Source organism: Muntiacus reevesi, chromosome 3, assembly GCF_963930625.1.
Source record: "Muntiacus reevesi chromosome 3, mMunRee1.1, whole genome shotgun sequence".
Taxonomy (NCBI): Eukaryota; Metazoa; Chordata; class Mammalia; order Artiodactyla; family Cervidae; genus Muntiacus; species Muntiacus reevesi.
In genome coordinates, this window is record NC_089251.1 from 182,171,942 (window position 1) to 182,194,361 (window position 22,420).

A 22,420-nucleotide genomic window follows, 5' to 3' on the forward strand; every position below is an offset into this window, starting at 1 on the left:
GAGAATTATAAGAACTTTTAATTCTGTATCAGTTCTTATTTCTTTTACCATGAGCATATAAATTTTGTGATGTTAATAAGATAAAGGTTAATTGTTTTCAGTAGCTGTCAGCAGTAGACCAGCAGTCACTCACTGGCCCTGGGTTTCCTAAATGAGTTGGAATCTAATGGAAAGGGTGTGGGACTCTGTATCTTAGGGGCTTTAAGTAGTTTTCATGATCAGATAGCTGTGTGAGCTTCTGGACAAATATACATGATTTAGAATAAGGGGAAATTACCATAAAGAGGCGATTAAAAGTGTGAGACTCACACACTTAAGAATGAGACTCCTTTGAATAATGCTGAACTAATAATAAATTTCTAAATTTGGAGGTGATAAATTATTTTCTTGGAAATTATCAAATATTTTAGAGATAGAAAACCTAGTTTATTCCCAATAACATGGAAGAAAATGAGTTGTGTATCAGAGGTGCCCAGCCTGTGTCATTGGTGAATTGTCTTCTAAATCTTTAAGGATTATGTAATTCCTAATCTATTTAAAGTATTTTAGAGCAGGAAAAAAGTAAAGTTTGCTAGTTGTGCTTACAAAGCCAACTCATATCAATTCCATACCTTTCAGATATAATATTTTTTGTACACTTAGTCATTTTAAGATTGTGATTAAAATTTTATATAAATATTATTTGAAAATGTAATGCACCATAACTAAGTGGAATTCATTTTAGGGATCAAAGGGTGGTTTGATGTTAGGAACTCTATTAATAGAACTATTAATATTAATAAGGCCAAAGAGATAAATTAACTATCTTCTCATTTTCTGCCCCAAAATGCACATAATTAAAGTAACATCTCTCTGTGGTTTTTTAAAATATAAAGCCCCAAACAAAACTATTAGAATAGTAGAACTAGCTAAATAGTTTCTTAACAAAGGTATTGCACAGTATTAGCCAACATTGCCCTTAATGATAAAACAGTGAAGTGGTCTTGTTAAAGTTATAAACCAGACTGTACATGAAAATTGCTGTCCCAGTTAAAACCTCAATTTATTTTGATAAGTATTTTAAAATTTATTTGAAAGATTAAGTAACATGAGAATAGCAAAGAAAATTCTAAACAAGAACAAAAAGCGAAGGCTGGGCTAACCTTACTCCAGGTATTTAAATATTATAAAGCTAAAGTAATTTTAAAAGAAGGTTAAGCAGCTATATCCCAACTTAAAATTGTTTAAAAAAAAAAATAAAGTAGAGATGACAAAAAAAGAATGTTACAGATCCAGGAATAGTTACGTAGAACTGTGTAACACAGGGGGTCAAAAATAAATGCATGTAAGTGTGTGAGTGGCCTTTCCGTTTGCTGGAGAAAAAGATGAAATGACTAGAGATGAGAAACATTCGTATACTGACAGTGAGAGAATAAGTTTCAGTGACCTTTTGGAAAGGCAATTGGCGATAGGTAAAACATTTTAAAATACACTGATAGTTTGGTCCAGCAGGTCTCCTTCTAGGAATTTATTCCAAATATTTCTTTAGAGACAGATTTTGCCTAATTCACAGATTGTGATAGTAATTTAGACTTCTTGGTAATTTAATCTTGATAGACTTCTTTAAACTGTTTTGTCAGGTATTATTTTTGTAAGTTTATGTGTCATAACTTGTTTCTTCCTCTCTGGTGCTCACACGGGGACACACATGCCCGACGGGGGCCACAGAACGAGTCTCAAAAGGGATGCAGCCGAGACGAGCTGGAGAGGAATAATTGCATTTATTGCCTCTGATTTTTTTAATCTACTCTTCTCAAAACATCTTTCCTGAGGCGGCAGCTTGGCATACAGACTTTTAAAATTTTGTTATGTCTGCTACAGTAGAAGGATAGTATTTCTCCTTGCTCTTCTACCCCATCCCACTCCCCACTTCCACCCTTACATCTTGGGAAGAACTTTGGGTTTGGACTCAAAAGACCTGATTTCCAGTGCCTCTTCTGCTGAACTAGCTCTGAGACTTAAGAGAAGCAGAAGTACCCTTCTAAATTTACTTTCTTTAAAGCCAAATATTTTAACCTGTTTTGTACTTGTCTTTCTACTTAAATTCCTCCTGTTTATTCCTTAACCCACAAACTGGATTTTATCCTACCTCATCCCTATAACTGCTCAAGTAACAAGACATAATTGCAAAACATCAAGTATATTTCCCCTCCTTTTTGGGGGTTCTACTGCTTCTCTTTTTTAGAAATTATTTATCAATTTTCTGATTAAATAATATTATATATTTTTGGAGTAAATACAGCCTCATGTAAATAAATATAGAAATATCCCTTAATCTCAGCACCCAGAAATAAATGATGGCATATTCACTACCATTTTTATGTATATGTTATAAGAGAATTGGGTTATGCTTATGTGTATACTGCTTTTTGCTTTCATAACATTAATCCTATAAGTGAATTTTAAAGGCTACATATTTTTCTCATATGGCTATTCCATAATTAATTTTATCTATTCTTGTGAGTTTAGGTTGCTTCTCATAATACCTTGTATGTAAATCTGTATGTGCAATGATTGTTTCCTTTAAAGCTTGCTCTCGCCTTCCAAAGCCTTGTCCCACCTTTGGTTTCCCACTTTCTGCTGGTGTTTTTCCCACTTTCTCTTTGATAAGCTCGGTTTCCTTTTGTCACTCTGGGTGTGCTGGCAGTCTTGTCCGCTGGTCCCCCAACTTCAGTCATGACCCTGGCAGTCTCGTTTACTGGTCCCCCACCTTCAGTCATGACCTCCTGTCTGCTTCCTAGGTACAGAGCATCTCTCAATGTACTCCCTTCTGAACTCTAGCTCTTTGTTCTATTCCCGGGGTATCTCCCACTGAAGATCCCACAGGCACCTGAAACAGATGTAACAGGGATGAACAAAGTACATGTGATCTCCTTTTAGGTCCTCCCTTTATCTGGCTCTTACCTGGTGTATTTTAGGACCTTTGGGTTATAAGGAGAAGTATCTCAGATGTATAATGATCCCAGAGGGGGTTGCAGGTGGGCACAGTAACCACAACGCAGTGCCTTCATACCCTTGTGCTCCTCCGTTCTTGACTCTCACCTTCCTTTTCCCACAGTTCTCCTAATGTAAACCTGCCTCTTTATCCTCCTTGCCCTTTTAAATTTACACAGAAGTGATGCCCCTTAGTGGCAGAAACAGGAACTTCCTCCCATGGTGATCATTCATAGCAAAATGACTGTCGTCTTTCCTTGTGCAAGTAAACAAATGGTTATTGTTATTGTGATATATTGCTGAACCATCGATAGGTACTTTTGCAGTTCTACTAAATACTTTATTTTTGACTTAGTACCACAACATCTCAGGTACCTTAATCTTCCTTTGAATGTGTTGGGTAAAAGAAAATAGACTAAATATGCTCTCTTTGTACAAGAATTTGGATTTTTGAGAAGCTGAGACATGGTTACTTAGTGCTTGTTTTAAGGTTACTTTGTGATGTCTGTATAGTAGATACTAATACACTTTTTGGGATTATAATTTAATTTTGTAACCTAAAAGTCTCTTTTCCCCAATGGCTCAGCAGTAAAGACTCTGCCTTCCAGTGCAGGAAACATGGGTTTGGTCCCTGGGCGGGAAGATCCCCTGGAGAAGGAAATGGCAACCCACTCCAGTATCGTTGCCTGAAAAATCCCATGAACAGAGGAGCCCGGTGGGCCACAGTCCAAAGGGTCCCACACGACTGAGTGAGTGAGCGCAGTTTGATGCTTGGAGTAGCCAGTCAAGGAATCCTTATCGAATGACTAGAACAATCCTTAAAAGGCTTCGTGCTTTTTTTGAAAAAAGGCAAACAAAAATTGTTGTTTTAAAGAAAAGTAGCATAACCACATTAAATATAATCTGGAAAGTAAAGAGAAATAACCCATACTCGCAATGTCACCTGGCAAACTTGCTGGTAGAATCTTTATGTATCTGGTTGTTTTAAAGTTTGTGCTTATGTGGTCAAAATTATGGATCATGCCCTTTCCCACTTAGTAAGTCATTTTATGGCTTACCTTAAATGACTGGGTTATAATCTGTTGGTTGCAGAAACTTTTGGACCTATTGTATGCACAGTGTTTATGAAGAAGAACAGATGGTACGTTTGTTTCTAAAAGATATGATTCTTAAGAGAAAAGTTATTCTAACAAAATATAATTGTTTATCACATGAATTTTACTAAGTAGGAGAATGATAACCTATTGTAAGGTCAATGCCTTTTTATTTTCAAACATTTAAAACTGAAACTTGAAGAGTTGTCAGTTGAGAGTAATATGCCATATGTCAGCTATGTATTTTGGAAAAGTTATAAACAGGGGTTGGATAGTTGCTTATGTGGAGAATTATTATCATAATTCTTTATATTAACATTGTTTTCTTTTATAGATTATGGAGCTTTGTGGTGCAACAAGACTTGGTTATTTTGGAAGAAGTCAATTCTATATTGCTTTGAAACTTGTAGCTGTTGCCCAGTCTGGCTTCCCTTTAAGAGTGGAAAGCATAAATACAGGTAACTATGGAATATATTAGTAACTGAAATGAAAATGAACTTCTAATCAAAAATGAAATAAAGTCAGTAGAACTATGGAGCCTTTCTGATGTTTCAGTGGCATTTGTGACCTTGAATTAAAGTATCGTGATTTTATTTTTGCCATGCATTTTTCACTTGTTACTATTAGAAAAATATGTCTACCTTAACTCGTTATGGCATTTATGTACTTCACACATGTTTTATGGTAATATAAAAACTTAAATGGCAACTTTAATTTACTAAAAATTGCTTAGAATTTAGATGAATAATTTTATCAAGGTAGCTGATGAGTTGTAGTGACTACCTTCATATATGCCTTCCTTATATTTGCCACTAAGTATAAAACGTTATACTTTTCCAGTTTGGAAAAGCTATGAAAGTTCCATTTGAAATTTAGAAAGTATTAGTTAACCAAAATTTTGATTGGTAGAGACAGTATTAAAATATTGGCAGACTAAAACCCAAATACAAACATCTGCCCACCCTATAAGTGTCACCTAGGATAATTTGGTTTTCTAATATTTGAAGGCTCGTTGGTGTCTAAGTAGTTGAAAATTCTTAATTTCTTAAGAATTAAATCCTTAAGAATTTCTTCTTCATTCTTAAATGCAGAGTTCCTTGATTTTCATAGGGAATGGGGTGGGAAGAGAAAACTTGAGGTTTTCTGTAATGTTAGAATTTTTATAAAACAGTTTTAAGTACCACCTCTGTTTATTATTCATCCAGAAGTTTTCAGTGTGGAGCTCTCATTTCATTGTTCTAGAATTGAGAGTTTACACTCTTTTTAGGTAATTTTTATTTTCTTTACATAAATGCTGCATAAGCATTACTATTTTCCCTCCTTAATGTGGAGATTCTAAAGAGAAATGCAGGTAATCATGGTGCAGGGAAGTACACTTTCTTCTAAAGATACTGCTGCTGCTGTATTCTAGTCTAAAAATGTGCAGAGACATTCTCAGTCTTATATCCTTTTCTCTCTTTAAAAGTGAATGTAGAATATTTGCATGTAGGAGTGTCGTAAGCGGGACTAAAGTGGGAGGTGTAACTAACGCCTTGTTCTGTGTCCTTGGTAGGTGGACAGTAAGATGTTCTCAGGAATTTCTGCAATGAAAGTGTCTAGATTAATCTAGTTTCAAACTTAGTGACATATTCTTGTTTTGTTTAGAGCTCTAACATCTTCCTTTAGGGAACCAGTGTGAGTAGAAACAGTCTACGCTTCAGGGTCAGACTGACCTGGGTGCAGATCCTGTCAGTTACTGTCAGTGACCTTGGCATCTTAGAGTCTCAGTTTCTTTATCTGTAAAATGGGGTTGTTTTTTTTTTTAAAGTTTATATGGTTATGAGATAAATATAAAGTACAAAAAAAAATCTGACATGCATTGAACATTTCATACATCTTAACCCCTTAGAGTGACAGTTTGATGTTACTACTACCTTCTACATTAGAGTTTCCCTAAACAATCTAAGGGAGATGATCTGAATTTTGTGGCGATAAACATTTTGTATCTGTTGTTTCTGTCTTAGTTTTTGCAAACATTCTTTCTAATAGCAAATTCATCTCATTTCAGTTTTTAATGTGTGTACCCTATTTTATTTTGAAGTAATAATTATTTTTGTGGTTAATAGTAAAGGACCTTCCTCTGCCAAGATTTGTTGCTTCAAAGAATGAACAGGAATCTCGTCATGCAACCTCATATTCTTCAGATTCTGAAAATCAAGGGTCTTACTCTGGTGTAATCCCCCCACCACCTGGCAGGGGACAAGTGAAAAAAGGGTCCACAAGCCATGATCCTGTCCAGCCTCGTGCATCTGTAGACCAGCAGGTAATCACGTACATGTTCATGCTATCAGTTGATAGACTGTGAGAATGCTTAACACTACAACATTTATTGACTGCCTGAGTAATGAAAATGTTACCTTAAAATTTAAATTTTCACATAATGATGTTCTTTCTAGGAACCTGTGTCCCCAGTAGTTTCGCCACAGCAGTCTCCACCAACTTCTCCACACACATGGAGGAAGCACAACCGTCATCCCAGTGGAGGAAATAGTGAGAGGCCTCTTGCAGGACCTGGACCATTCTGGTCTCCCTTTGGTGAAGCACAATCAGGTACTTAGAAATTTTTTTAAAGTAACATTTATTAAGGGTTGTAAATTGAAGGAAACTTGATAGTGTTCCTTTAAGAGTTGCCTCTAAGTCAGCTTTTAATTTATAAGTTCAGTTCAGTTCAGTTACTCAGTCGTGTCCGACTCTTTGCAACCCCATGGACTGTAGCACGCCAGGCGTCCCTGTCCACCACCAACTCCTGGAGTTTACTCAGACCCATTAAGTGCCTTGCTGCTGCTGCTGCTAAGTTGCTTCAGATGTGTCCGACTCTGTGCGACGCCATAGACGGAAGCCCAGCAGGCTTCCCCGTCCCTGGGATTCTCCAGGCAAGAACACTGGAGTGGGTTGCCATTTCCTTCTCCAATGCATGAAAGTGAAAAGTGAAAGGGAAGTTGCTCAGTCGTGTCCGACTCTTCACGACCCCATGGACTGCAGCCTATCGGGCTCCTCCGTCCATGGGATTTTCCAGGCAAGAGTACTGGAGTGGGCTGCCATTGCCTTCTCCAATTAAGTACCTTAAATAGAAGCAAAAGCCAACTGTGAAAGTTTCTAAGTAAATTGAGTGGTAATTGCATTTACTTATATCTGTGATGCTTAGACAAAAGTTTATAGTTATCAGATTCTCTCTGAAGGGTAAAATGTATAAGAGATATATTATATTGAAGATATATTCCCAGGTATATATATTATATTAGTGAAGGGAAGTATACTTTGTTATAAAAATGATTCTGCTGCTGTATTGCTTATTATAGCAATAAACTGGTTATTATGCCAAATGAGGTATAATTTTAAATTGACAGGTAAGATTCCATTTTGGAAATGGTTATTATTTCCTCAGAGTTAGCTTTTTAAAAGAAAACTTGTTCATGTGTGTGGTGATTTGTTATCATTAAAAACCTGGTAACTTTATTTTTTCTTTCAAAAGTGAGTCAGTATGTTTACCCATTCTGTTTTTAGGTTCTTCTGCTGGTGATGCAGTGTGGTCAGGACATTCTCCACCTCCACCTCAAGAAAATTGGGTCAGTTTTGCAGATACTCCACCAACCAGTACTCTTTTAACCATGCATCCTGCTTCTGTCCAGGTGTGACATTTTATTGGTATTGCATTTTTATTTGCTTCATTAAGAGTATTGCTGCTGTCATTGTTTTTATATTTTGCTGTTGCACATTTTATAAATACAAGTTCACTCTTTTATTTAAAAAAAAGAGCTTTGTGCCTTTTCTTCAAGTCTTTTCATTGGAATGTTTTATTGAAAGTTTTGGCTGATTTTTCTTGCTAATTCCATAGTGAAATTTTGAAAGGTTTTTGCATCTAGGAATGTATTTGCTTGGCTTTCTTAGCACCTTTTACATAGCTTTCTGTTGCTTACATATTGCTGTCATTCTACACATTTATGTAATCTTTGTGCAAAAATGTTTAATAACCTATATAACAAATATGTGGTTTGCTGATGAGTTTGTTAAGACATATTTTTAAACATCCACAAAAAGTAAGTTTTACTTTCAAAGATAAGTAACTTAACAATCTTGGTCCATATAGTCATATAGATAGATACTGTACTGAGGAAAAAATGTTTCATTACAGGACCAGACAACAGTACGAACTGTAGCCTCAGCTACAACTGCCAATGAAATTCATAGGCAATCCAGTAGTTATGACGATCCTTGGAAAATAACAGATGAACAAAGACAGTATTATGTAAATCAATTTAAAACCATTCAGCCTGATCTAAACGGATTTATTCCAGGTGAGTTGTTAAAAACAGAAGTTCTTATAAATGGGATAGGATGGTCTCAGTTTCATAATCTCAAAGACATGGTTTTATTGGTCAGTGATGATAAAGGATAAATTAATTCTCAAATTGCCTAAAAAGTTTATAGGCACTGGAAACCAAAAATATGATATGTACACATGTTAAGGTTACCTTTTTCTCAGTGACAGAAGTCTTAAGACTCTTACCTCACGTTTTATTCTTGGAGCTGTAAGTCCATAATAACACTAAACAACACTGTTTTAATATTTCAGGATCTGCAGCTAAAGAGTTTTTTACAAAATCAAAACTTCCTATTCTTGAACTTTCTCATATTTGGTAAGTATGATATATCATTAGTTGGATAATGTGGGTTGTTTCAAAGGAGTTTACAGCAGGTAGAATTTTGAACTTAAACTATTAGAGTAACCTTTTCAAGAATGTTCTCAAAGAACTCAGTATTGCCTTATAATATCCAGCTTCCTCTCACTCTTCAGAAAGGAACTAAGTGGTTACTCTGCAGTAGTTCTTTAAAGTGTGCTAAAAGTTTTTAAGCTGTATCAGCTGTTTCTTGTTGAAAGAATAATGTGTGGCATAAAAGCTGGTTTGCTCATACATGGTTATGTTTATCCCATTTGGTTTTTAACAGGGTAAATAAGTCCTATAGCAAGGCATGATCTCAAGAACATGCTTAGCTCCGATTTAAATTTAGACTGAGACTCAGGATAGCTGGTATGTAGTTGAAATTAGCCATCAGAACACAAGTTGCATTCACAAATTACTTTTTAAAAGCAATTATCAGATAAATACATGTTATTTCTACTTTATATCAATGTATTTATTTATACTCTAAATTACTTTGTTAGTAGCATCTTTAGAAGCATAGGATACTATGGTAGGAAAAGTAGATAATGCCTAAAACTGAAAAATCAAGAACTGGCAATATATGCATGCTGTTAACATTTATGTAATTTAAGGTAATAAATTAAAAAATGATTGCTTCTGCAACCAGGAAATGGACACCAGGGTGGGGCTGCTGTCTCAATGTATCAGGACTTGTAATTCTGTTGAATGCTTTAAATGCATACATGTAGAAATTTGATAACAACAAAAGCAGTTTTTAAAAATTTCAGTGACATTATTAAGTAACCCAGGGTTTAACTAAATCCTTTTACTAGAAATGCATGTGGGTTAAAGGTCATTTTTTGGTGACTTTATTTATTGGAACTGTTTTTTCAGCATTTTATTATATGAGATTTTAAAGTACACAGAAAAGTATAAAAAATTGTGTCTTGAACACCCATATGCCCACTGCCTACAATTAACAATTTGCTGTATTTGTTTTGGTGGCTCAAACGGTAAAGTGTCTGCCTGCAATGTGGGAGACCCGGGTTCAATCCTGGGTCAGGAAAATCCCCTGGAGAAAGAAATGGCAACCCACTCCAGTACTCTTGCCTGGAAAATTCCATGGACTGAGGAGCCTGGTAGGCTACAGGCCATGGGGTCGCAAAGAGTCAGACAAGACTGAGCAACTTCACTTTCACATTTGTTTTGGGCTTCCCAGGTGGTGCTAGTGGTAAAGAACCTGCCTGCCAATGGAGGAGACATAAGAGACCCGGGTTTGATCCCTGGGTTGGGAAGATCCCTTGGAGAAGGGCATAGTAACACAATCCAGTATTCTTGCCTGGAGAATCCCATGGGCGGAGGAGCCTGTGAGGCTACAGTCCGTGGGGTCGCAGAGTTGGACATGACTGAAGCAACTTAGCATGCACATACTTGTTTCATTACATGGCCTTCCATCTGTGGAATTTTTTAAATTGTTAATTGCTTTTTTCTGGGAAAGAATTTCTCTTGCTTCTTTTTGAAACCTAAAAGGAGCCAAAGCAGAATATGATTATATTAATAATAAGTTTTTATTCTAGGGAACTCTCAGACTTTGATAAAGATGGAGCCTTGACACTGGATGAGTTTTGTGCTGCTTTTCATCTGGTAGTTGCGAGGAAGAATGGCTATGACTTGCCAGAAAAACTCCCTGAAAGCTTAATGCCCAAACTGATTGATCTGGAAGATTCAGCAGGTAAGATCAGGAGCTGAAGAGACCTGACTGCATACTTCCACAAATATAACACTTGATTCCTAAAGCAAAATCAAGATGTGATAACTTAGGTTAAGAGCTTAGACATTTCATCAGAAGTACATAGATTTGCCATCAGAATAGACTGTATGGGTTAAACCTGAAATAATGGTTTCACTTATTTAGTAAACTTGAAATAAAAAGATGAAGAATATATGCCACTATGTATGCCACTGTTTCACTTAACACTCACGAATTGTGACGATCTGAAGAGCATTTCACAGTGTCTTGTTATTTTGTGGCACTTAACTGTATTATAAATTACCTGAAGTGGGTAAAGTAGGCAGTCTTCATTATCAGCATTTTTTCATTTAACGTATCTTGATCTGTTGAAGGGAATGCCTGATTTATCATTAGATCTTTGCAAACTGAAAGCATTTCCTTTAAAAAGCCCACTTCTTTTCTTCAGTCTCTGAAGAAGTCTGGGAAATTTGTATTTGATTATAGATAATGCTTTTAAAAAATATTTACTAGAATGTTTTTATAAGGCCTCAAATTGCCTGGTAGCTTTCTTTAAAAGGAAACAAGAATAGAATACATTTTCCTTGCATTCTGAATGAATAAGAGGAAATTAATGCTAAATTCTTAGCAAGTTTAATTAAAACTAAATTACTGTTTTCAAATTTTTTAAATCTAAATTCTCTTTTGTGTATTATGTTGGAAGGAATTTTATAGTTGTAAGAAGATAGAACAGAATTTGGCTCTTAAAAGAGCAACTTCTATTTAACTCAGAAATGAAATGAGCTGACTTCTTTTTCTAAATTACACGGAAGGAACCATAAACACGTCATTACTGTCCGGAAGACAACAGGTCTCCTTGGAGTTAAGAACTTGAGTGTGCTTCTGGTTTGTCAGTTCCTCTCTGACCTTGGGCACGTTCTCACCAGTCACTCTGTTTTTTTATCTGTTTCTCCATCTGAAATGTGAATTTGACCATTCCTATTTTAAGACTTGAATTATATACTGACTCTTTATCTACCAGTAGGTTGATTAAATAATTTACTGTTGGTTTCAGTTTTTTACAAACACTATCCTGTGAGAATCCCAGGATTTTCCTGATCATTTCAGGTAGTTATTTGGTATCAGTTATCCTCTAACTTGAGCTGAAAGCTAAGTGTTTTTGTTAGATAACTTTGCTTTGTTTTGGTTTACCTAATTAAGAAATAAATAAAAATTACTTCTTTATTTAGCATATTTGTTAGGTAAGCCAAAAGGGAAACAGTTGTGATAGCTACAGACTTGCTGTATCATTGATTTATAAATTGGACTTTGTATGTTGAGATTTTCTATGACTTTAATTTTTAAAAAACTGATAGTGTACTAACAAGAAATAAGTCAGACTTGCTCTGTTGTATGTCATTTTCTGGAGACTTCTCTGGTCTTATTAACTGTTGGATTCAGATAGGTGAATCTGGCTTTCACGTTTTTGCAGTGTAGTCTTTTTTTTTCTTTCTTTAATTTAAATAAAGTCTTGTTCTTTGTCATGTTGATCTGATGGAGTTTTAAGACTGATGATTCAAGAAGTTCTTTCCTGGGCATTTGTCTCTTTATGTCTGCTGGATTTGTTTGGCAAAGAGACACTCTGGTTTTTTGCCTGCATGTATCTATACGCTATTGCTCTAACTATAATTTTAAAGGTGTCAAAGACTCAATTTTTTCCAATTCTAATATTATATGGTTTTCCAATCACATTTATTGTAAATGTTTTGACCACACGATATTAGATTAAAATCTGCTTTGCCTACTTATAAATGATAAATTTGGAATTCTGTTTGGAGGTGGGAAGAATCATTTAATCTTTCTTCTCCTACCTATTGTAAGCCTGAGATTTATATGACACAAAGTCCATTGAAGTATAGAAATTGTTGTGTGACACTGTGATTCAATCAGTATCTTTAAAAACCATTTTTAAATAGTTGTGTTTTTAGAAGTTCTCAATTAAAGGAGAAATACCTAAACACTTTCTTTTGGCTGACCTGAGGGATATTATAAATATCCCTTCGGTGGAGCCCTTGTGACCTCCAGGCATAGGTGGTTTCTGTCTTCTCTGATCTGTCGCAGCATATCCTATGTTGCTGTTCATTTCGGTACACATTATGCTGAATCCTGTTCTTTTGTCCCCTTCTTTCTACTACAACATTCTGAGCACCTTAAAAAACTGGAAATGATCATATTCATTGTAGTATTCTCAGGACCTTGCACTTTGTAAGCAAGCACTAAGTAGCTCAGTAAATAATTATTGAGTTCAGCTCAGCCGCTCAGTCATATCTGACTCTTTGCGACTCCATGAACTGCAGCATGCCGGGCCTCCCTGTCCATCAACTCCCAGAGTCCACCCAAACCCATGTCCATTGAGTTGGTGATGCCATCCAACCATCTTATCCTCTGTCGTCCCCTTCTTCTCCTGCCCTCAATCTTTCCCAGCATCAAGGTCTTTTCAAATGAGTCAGCTCTTCCCATCAGGTGGCCAAAGTATTGGAGTTTCAGCTTCACCATCAGTCCTTCCAATGAACACCCAGAACTGATCTCCTTTAGGATGGACTGGGTGGATCTCCTTGCAGTCCACGGGACTCTCAAGAGTCTTCTCCAACACCACAGTTCAAAAGCATCAATTCTTCTCCTCTCATCTCTCTTTATAGTCCAACTCTCACATCCATACATGACCACTGGAAAAACCATAGCCTTGACTAGATGGACCTTTGTTGACAAAGTAATGTCTCTGCTTTTTAATATGCTGTCTAGGTTGGTCATAACTTTCCTGCTAAGGAGTAAGCATCTTTTAATTTCATGGCTGCAGTCACCATCTGAAGTGATTTTGGAGCCCAGAAAAATAAAGTCAACCACTGTTTCCCCATCTTATTTGCCATGAAGTGATGGGACCAGATGCCATGATCTTAGCTTTCTGAATGTTGAGCTTTAATCCAACTTTTTCACTCTCCTCTTTCACTTTCATCACGAGGCTCTTTAGTTCTTCTTCACTTTCTGCCATGAGGGTGGTGTCATCACTATATCTGAGGTTATTGATATTTCTCCTGGCAATCTTGATTCCAGCTTGTGTTTCCTCCAGCCCAGCATTTCTCATGATGTACTCTCCATTATTATGCTAAATATGTGCCATTTTTAAAGTAAAATGTTTAACATTTCTGTCTTTGAAAATAAAATCATTTGTTGTCGTAAGTTTATGATGTTTTGTTGTTATTTTGTTGTTTAGTCACTAAGTCATATCTGACTCTTCTGCAACCCCATGGACTGGACTCTGCCAGGCTCCTCTGTCCATGGACTTTCTCAGGCAAGGACACTGGAATGGGTTCCCATTTTCTTCTCCAGAGGATCTTCCTGACCCAGGGATTGAACTCCCAAGTCTCCTGCATTGGCAAGCAGATTCTTTACACCACTGAGCCATTAGCTCCACAAGTATTCTGTATTTATAATTTAAATAACTCTTATAGAAAGGTAGATGATGAACAGTGATGACGAGTTACAGTTGCTTGAAGTAAGTTTTCTGTAGGCGTGCAAACATCGGTGGGATAAATATGTATTTTATCCAAAGTCATTTGAACAGATTTATAGGATTAAATATCAGATGGCTTCTCTTGTGGCTCAGATGGTAAAGAATCTGCCTGCAATTTGGGAGACCTGGGTTCAGTCCCTAGGTTGGAAAGATCCCCTGGAGGAGGGCATGGCAACCCACTCCAGTATTCTTGCCCGGAGAATTCCATGGACAGAGGAGCCTGGTGGGATACAGTCCATGGGGTCAGAAAGAGTCGGACACGACTGAGTGACTAAGCACAAATATCGGATAAACCAGAAAAACTCTAAGGCTCATAGGTAGAAGTACTTGTGTGGACCTGAATTAAACTATTTAACATTGACCATCTCTGAATTTGGCAATGCAGTTCTCATTGTTAAGTTGCTAAGTCACGTCTGACCCTGTGACCCCATGAGCGGCACACTAGGCTCATCTGTCCTTCACTATCTCCCACAGTTGGCTCAAACTCCTGTCCATTGGATCAGTGATGCTGTCTGACCCTCTCATGCTCTGCCGCCCCCCACTTCTCCTGCCTTCAGTCTTTCCCAGCATCAGGGTCATTTCCAGTGAGTTGGCTCTTCACACCAGGTGCCCGAAAGTATTGGAGCTTCAGCTTCAGCATCAGTCCTTCCAATGAATATTCAGTGCTGTGCAGTGGGTTCTTATTAGTAACCTATTTTATATATATAGTAGCATATATGTGTTGATTCCCAATCTCCCAATTTATGCACCCCACTTGAAAGAAAGATTAAGGTTATGTGCTAGCCTACCACAACTGTACCTTAAAGAAAAAAGAAAGCATGTTGAGTTGTTATTTATCTTAAAACTCCATGTCAAAAAAAAAAAACAAACCCTCCATGTCTTAAACTCAGTTTCCAAAGAATAGTCTTTTTAGCACAATTGCTATTTTATGTATATTTTATGTGATCATTTGGTCAGTCTCTTAAACTAGCTTAGAGGTTCCCGGGCAGGTAGTAACCAGATCTGTCTTGTTCATTATATTTAAGTATCTCACAGGGTGCAAATTGAGTACGTAAGTAGCCGTTTATGTTTTTGAAATGTCTAAATGACTGAACCACTTATTTTTTAAAACTGTTTCCTGTCTTCACACCACACAGCTCACATGAGCACCTTGGTAGGATCTGGTTGAGATACTCAAAGATGGAAAAGAATTTGTTCACTATTCTGTGTCCTTTCCATAATCACTTCTTTAAGCAGTAAATTTCAGTGTGTTTCATTGTTGTTAATATAGTACATAGCATAGGCCCCCAAGCTTCTAGTGGTATTTAACATGAATGTTTTTAAAGCCAGAGACTTTTTATTTATGAGTAATTTGCCAAAAAGCCATACTTGAGACTAGGTTGATTAATGTTAGGTTCTTTCACCCAGAAAATTTAACATATAAAAGCCCACAGAAATAACACATGCAGCTGTTTTTACACAAGTACAATCACACTATACATCTGTGAATTTTTTTCTAATAATGTTGGGCATCTCTGCACTTATTACATATAGAGTTGTCACATTCTTTGTCATACATATGAATGTTCCTTAATTCAGCCAGCTTCATATTGATGGAATTTTCAGATAATTTCCTTGCTTTATCTTTAAAATGGTGCTAGGGAAAAAAAAACAAAACCACATTTTTGTTTTGTACAAAGAAAGTTGAGTCTTTGTTTTGGAAAGTTTGCTCTTCAGGTGCCTTTAGTTGCAGAGATAAAAATAATAAAAATAGGCACAATATTCACCATTACCACTACATCTAAGGAATTAGTTCTCAAGCACACCCCACCCCATATCTGTATACATTCTTAATGGCATCATTTCAGAATGTGGGGTATTGGAACGGATGGATCAGAACAACTGTAAATACTGGCAAAGGGGCACCACTTAATGAAATTGGAAAAAACACTTAGCCTCCTCAGATTCGTGGCAGAAATTGACAAACACTTATCTGTTTGTCACAGAAAAGTGACAAACAAGGCTAGCTCACACTTAAAAGAGAAAATCTCTGCAAGAATGACACTAGGGGCTTAACAAGATTGCGGTTTAAATACAGTAGATTTAATGAGAGTCTTGGGACTATTTAATGATACCCTTAATTATTCTTGCAGAAATGAGATTTTATCTTGGTGGTTGTGTTGTGAAAGTCAGAATGGAGTGAAGGATGTTTGTCTTGCTCTGTCAGGATGAGAGCTCCATGGAAATGAATGGGAGCCTCGTCCTCTTGTACAGTACTATGTCTTTGCTGTATTTACTTACAGGCCCTCAGTAACGATGCACACTACTGAATTCTTGCTTTATTAATTGTGCCACCAAATCTCACCCCAGATTTTTAATCTTTTATTCTTTACATTCATTTTCTATGTTAGTCTTAAAGATAAAGCCCCAGTTTCTAGTTGTTGTTTTCTGTTTATGAAGCTTGAGTCCTTATTTTAATTGGATTAGCTTTAATGGGCTTTTCCCATTTTTAGGTATCCTTAGATAATGGAAACCTTCTGTGTTATCTGTAGGTAGTTTTCTTTGGAGTATAATAGTTGAGTCAAAACAGTATTTGCTATAAAATATTGATAAATACTGCAAAAAGAGAAAGACAAGTGCAATTTAATTAATATTTGGGGTAAATGTTTTATTCTTTTCAAACCTTGTTGGGCATGCTTTTACTTCAGTTTTAGAAAAAAATCTTTGGTTTTAATTCGAAATTGAGTCCTTCTTAAGATCTGCTTACTGAATAGGTTTTCATTTGTGGAGTATCAGGGAGAAGTGGAATTAGTTTTTGAACTAGAGCTCAGTTTTTTGATCCATGTAATGTCGTTCAAGGCAAAGCATATCTTAAACTGAGTCCTTAATTTCTTTCTGCATATGCATTTCTTGCCTCTGTCATTTAAAAATATGAATGAAAAAAGTACTCTTTAATAGGATTTGTTTTTGAAAACGCAAAATTTATTGAAACCTGCTTTTTTAAATTAAATTTTTTTTCTTGTACAGGTAATATTTACACCTCAAATAAATAAAAGATATAGTTACTTTTGCTTAGATGAAGCTGTTAAATGAGCTTAGAACCTTGAACCTTCATGACTGAAGAATTCTTGGATTTGTTTTGCTACTTGAAAGGAAAATAAGTTTTAAACCATAAGATTTCAGATAGTGTATTATGTTTCTAAAAGATTAATAATAGCTGGCAGTCATTTTTGAAGTAATTTTTTAGTATATTGAGTATAATACTAGGAAAATAAGATAAATTTGGATTAGGTACGTTATAAACCTAGACTAAAACCGAAGCTGTTCCTGAAAGAGCTTGTTCAGGAGGTACACTGAACTGAATTGAATCTGGGGAACTTTTCAGAGTCTATGAAGGCTCGAAGGATGAAAACTACTGACTGTTTATTTGCTAGTGCTATCCTGAAAATCAGGCTTGTGTTTTAAATGTTATTATTACTAACTTTTCAGTGTAGATTGACAGTACATCAGTATGATCATGCTGGGTTGTGTCTTCCAGACAAAGTTTTTATACATGGAAATACTTTCTGCATAAAAGCCCTTTTGGGGTTGACTTTAACAAATGATTTAGGCTCATGCTCTTCTTTTTCAGCCCTGATGCTCTGATGATGTCAGGGGCAGAGCAGAAGCCTGAGGAGGGAGGCAGGGGTTGACACAGTGTTCCAGCAGGAGGCTAGGCTGGAACACTGCATCAGGTAAGAGTGAAGCCACACCCCTGCCTCCGTGAGGATGCAGTCTTAAGGACTTAACCCTTGTGGCTGGACGTGAAGCCCTTTGTTGGAGTGTTTGTAAGGAGCGGGTTGAAGGAGACGCAGTTAATTTACACGCTTAATGCCTCCCCTCCAGCTCATGACTGTCAGTTTCTAGAGCGTAGGTAATTTGCTCTTTTTCTACTGCCGTTTGTTTTATGTATGAAATTAAGAAAGAACCAATGGGCAGTTTTGCTAGTTTATTCCAGAAATAATTTTTAATTTTCTAGGACAGTGATTTTTTTCAAAGCTTTTTGTCATCAGACCCCTTTATATTCTTAAAAAAATTTGTGGACCCTCAAAAAAGCTTTGTTTTTATAGATTAGATCTATCAATAGTAACTTTATTAGGAAATAAAAGTGATATACTTAAAAAAACACTTCTTTATTTTGAAATTAAAATAGACCCCTTATATATTAGTGTAGATATTTTTAGGAAAATAACTGTATTGCAAAAAGGGTGGCATTGTTTTACAATTTCGAAAATCTCTTTAATATTTGGTTTAATAGAAGACAGCTTAGATCTCATCTATCTGCATTCTGCATTCAATCTGATGAGTGTTTTACTTTATTTGAAGTATAGCAGGGGTTGGCACACTTAAGCCATGAGACCAGAGCCAGTTTACTGACTGTTTTCAAAAAAGAATAAATTTATCACACATGAAAATATATGAAATTCAAGTTTCAGCATCCAAAAAATAAAATTTTATTGAAACACAGCCAAGCTTGTTCCTTTATGAATTACCTATGGCTTCTTTTGACCACAGTAGTGTATTGTGAGTGGTTGCAACAGAGACCTTAAAGCCTACAAAGCCTTAAATATTTACTCTCTGGCCTTTTGTAGAAAAAGATAGCTAATTCTTGGTACATGAAGAAAATTTGGCCTCACATAGTAAAAGGGAGGATTATTTTCATATAATTTTGGATATTCTTTGGTACTACCCAAAAACTCAACATATAGTAATTTCTTAAAGATTAATTGCAGTGAAAGCTGAAACCATATTAATGAATTGTTTGTACTATTACATAGATCTGTCTTGCACTTTGAATGAATCTGTTACCACGCATGGTTTTATAACATAATGCATTGATAATTTGTAAAATATCAGTTCATTGAGTTGTACACCTTTTGAAATGTTGGAACATTTTATTGTAAAATATCAAAAAGTTTAGTTGTTAATGTTACAACCTATCTTATCAAAGAAGTCTTTTAAGTACTGGGAAGCTCTTGAGCTTATAGACATGATATACATTTTCCAGAATTCCAACGTTCACTTAAAAGTTCAAACTTTGTCATTGGTAACAAATACTGAAAATAGTTACTTTAGATACAGGGTCACTTAATCCATTTTTGAGAAAATCTGTGCCCTACCATGTCTGAATAATTATATAGTTTTATCAGTTGTTCTTTCAAGGATGATAGTGTTCAGTGAAAAGTGTGGCCTGTTCAGCTGACAACTGAACACCAGTAGTTTCCCATGAGAAAACCCCTGCACTTTAATATGGAGAAACGCTTTACATATGTTTCCCGCTTTATCATACAGTGTGTTTTAAAATGAGTTTTGGGGTGAGATTTAATAAAATTAATAGTTCTTACTGCTTAATTGTGAACATTCTTTAGTGAAGTTACTGGTTTATTTATTTTTATATGTTTTAACTGGAATGTGTGGCAGTGAAGAACACAATGACTGCTAGTGTGTTTAGGAGCCACGCTTAGTTCTTGCTGATAAGCCAGCAGGTTTACCCACCATTGCTTTTGCAACATCAGTGCATGTGCCAGCACGGGGAAAAAGCATTATTACTATTACAAAAATAATTGACTTTTTAGACCCCCTAGCAGAGTCATGGGGGTCCCCAGGAGTCCATGGTTCACAATTTTAAGAACTGCTATTCTAGGGAAATAACTGTATTGGGATGATTATGAAGTGTAATTGTTTGAGTGACTAACTTCAGTTCTCAGCCTCAAGGGGCTAGACCCGCTGCACCTTTATACCAGTGGATTAGAGAGGTACCCCAAATCTATCCCAAACCTGCACTTCCCAGCAGTGGGGGTGGCGTGCACTGTGGCCCTAAGTTTCTCAGCAGTGGACTAACGGGAAAACAGAGGTGTAGACAGTCAATTGAGGGCCCCTGTGTGCTCTAAGGTGATATTTGGAGCTTAAGTTGAAATGGAATATGACTTTGAATAGGTTTTTTTGAAAATTGATCATCCTATAGTTAATACTATTTTTATTCTGTTTCTTGTTTCTTTAATACCTGCTTTGAGGGATCTTTTAAAGATACTTCTTCTATCTCTATCCTTCTGACAGTTTCACTTCCAGTAAACTGTTAGATCTATGGCCATATTCTCCTTCAACTCCCTTTCCTTTTGTTACCATAGGAAAAAAAAAAGTCCATGATTTTTGTTCAGACTGAAAACCACAAGCTGTCTCCATAAGGAATTTGCTGCTACTATTTATCATAAATAATTTTTTTCATTAGTTGTTCTCTGAGAGCTTTGAGTTAAAAAGTCTTCATAGAACATTATTTAAAGCATTTCTGCCTCTTACTGGTTCTGTATCACTATGGCACTTTTATTGAGAAAGGCATGGAATCAAGAAAGAAATCTGAATAACTCTTGATCTATGAAAACCAAAATTTATCAAAATATGATAGAACTTGCAGTGTGATGACTATAAAGAAATAATGTCAGGGTAAGTAAAAGGGAAGTATTGATATTTCGAGGTAATCATGTTCAGAATAAGGTGAAGAAAAATTTTGAGAACTTTTCAAAGTCTCAGTAGTTAACTCTGGTTTTAGGGAAATAACACTAAAGAATGAATTTAAATGAAGGTCACAAAAAGTAATTCATTCAGTAAATATTTGAGTGCCTAGTAAGTATTAGGTTCTATGTTCAGTACTATAGTGTGAAGGATTTACTTATGAATAAATTGAAAGGTTAAACCTATACTTCGCCAAGTTATTTTATGTCTGTCTCTATAGGAATCTGAAATATAATACTAACATTTAATGGCAGGTGTCTTCCTTTCTGATGGAGAAACTCAGGTGCTATTTATTTTATTCAGCTTGCCCATGGTCACAAACAAAAAGATAGTGACGGATATTAGAATCATATTTTTTGACACAGGTTCTAAATAGATTAGGTATACTCCATTAATTTGGCAAAGTTAATGTGATTTTCAGACAGGAATTATATTCAAAGCCATGTAAAACTTGGGAAGATTGGAATGAGAATTTATTTACCATTGAAATTTTCTTCCATTTTTAAATTACAGTTTAAGAGAGAGTTTAGATGAGGCCTTAACTAATTAAAAGTAGAACATGATGTCACATAATACTTTAAAAACCACTTTGAAATTGTGTCATGGATTTGTAGCCCTCTCGGTTAAGCCTGTAAATGCGAGTGAGCTTAACAACGATAAGTTTGTTTCATGTGGACTTATTGACTTTGCTTTTTGCTCCTGCCTGGGTTCTTCCTCTCCTTTTGCTGTCTGCCTTAAAAATATATGCTGCTTCTTGGTTACAAAGAAGACTTGTTGAGAAAATGCAAGTGAACTAGTGTAAATCAACATTTCCTAAAGTATATGCCAAGGGGATATTGAGGGTTTTTTATCTGATTTTAAAAAAGTTTATATTTGGGAAAGACTGATTTAAACAACGTTTATTTGCTCTAGGTCTTTAATATAGAAATGTGCATAGGGACACGTCCAACAGAGAATTATGATATCCCCAGATTTATTTGAATGAAAAACCTATTTTTTTAAAAATGCCTTACTGATTAATATTCCTTGAAGTAAGCTTTGGGAACTGGTACAAATCCATTTCTATTAGAAGAAGATTCCGAGTATGTGCCTTATTTCATTGCTATGTACAACACTCTTTCTCTGTGTATTTCTAACTAGATTTTATTTTTCATGGAAAACTCTGGTTTCAGGTAGACAATAAGTAGCAGGAATACATATTGCCTGTTTAATTGTTAAAATGTTTGTTTGGGGAACATGAGAAAAGGCAATTCAGATTATAAATTACTACTTGTGAAAATCTTCTGTTAGGTTTTTATGAATAAGCATTCCAGAACTCAAATATATTGTTTACAGAAAATTTCTCTATTTTTAAATTGCAGATGTTGGGGATCAGCCAGGTGAGGTAGGTTATTCAGGCTCTCCTGCAGAAGCTCCTCCAAGCAAGTCTCCTTCAATGCCGTCGCTAAACCAGACTTGGCCGGAGCTGAATCAGAGCAGTGAGGTTAGCAACACTTCCCTTTTCTTTCACTAATGTTCACTTTTTTAAGGTAAGAAGTTCCAAGCAGGGTAATTTCAGCCTATAGCTCTTTCAGCATGCATGCATATGGACCATATCAAGTGTGCCTGTGATAGATGCTTGTAATTACATGACTCTCTGAGGTTCTCGAAGTCCTTTTTCACACGTGTACTATCGTTTAGTTTCCACCATTCATTCCTGTTAAGACCCTGTGAGTTAGGTGAGACAGGTGCATGAACTTAACAGTCAAAGGGTAGATGTCTTAGACAAGACATCTTACAGCCTGTCAGGGAACAAGGACTGAGGTTTGAACCCAAGTCCTTTGACGTTCAGTCAGCTGGCACA

At 36.0% G+C, this 22,420-nt stretch overlaps 1 protein-coding gene across 7 annotated transcripts in view; it reads left to right on the forward strand.

Annotated features, from left to right (window-relative positions):
* REPS1 (RALBP1 associated Eps domain containing 1) overlaps window positions 1-22,420 on the forward strand; it is an 87,859-nt gene that overhangs the window by 34,586 nt on the left and 30,853 nt on the right. For all 7 annotated transcript variants that reach the window (XM_065931263.1, XM_065931265.1, XM_065931264.1 and 4 more), the window contains exons 2-9: window positions 4,402-4,525; window positions 6,173-6,369; window positions 6,503-6,656; window positions 7,611-7,735; window positions 8,239-8,401; window positions 8,680-8,743; window positions 10,327-10,481; window positions 21,939-22,060. In XM_065931263.1, the coding sequence (XP_065787335.1) occupies window positions 4,402-4,525; window positions 6,173-6,369; window positions 6,503-6,656; window positions 7,611-7,735; window positions 8,239-8,401; window positions 8,680-8,743; window positions 10,327-10,481; window positions 21,939-22,060 (1,104 nt within the window). The remainder of the gene's footprint in view (window positions 1-4,401; window positions 4,526-6,172; window positions 6,370-6,502; window positions 6,657-7,610; window positions 7,736-8,238; window positions 8,402-8,679; window positions 8,744-10,326; window positions 10,482-21,938; window positions 22,061-22,420) is intronic.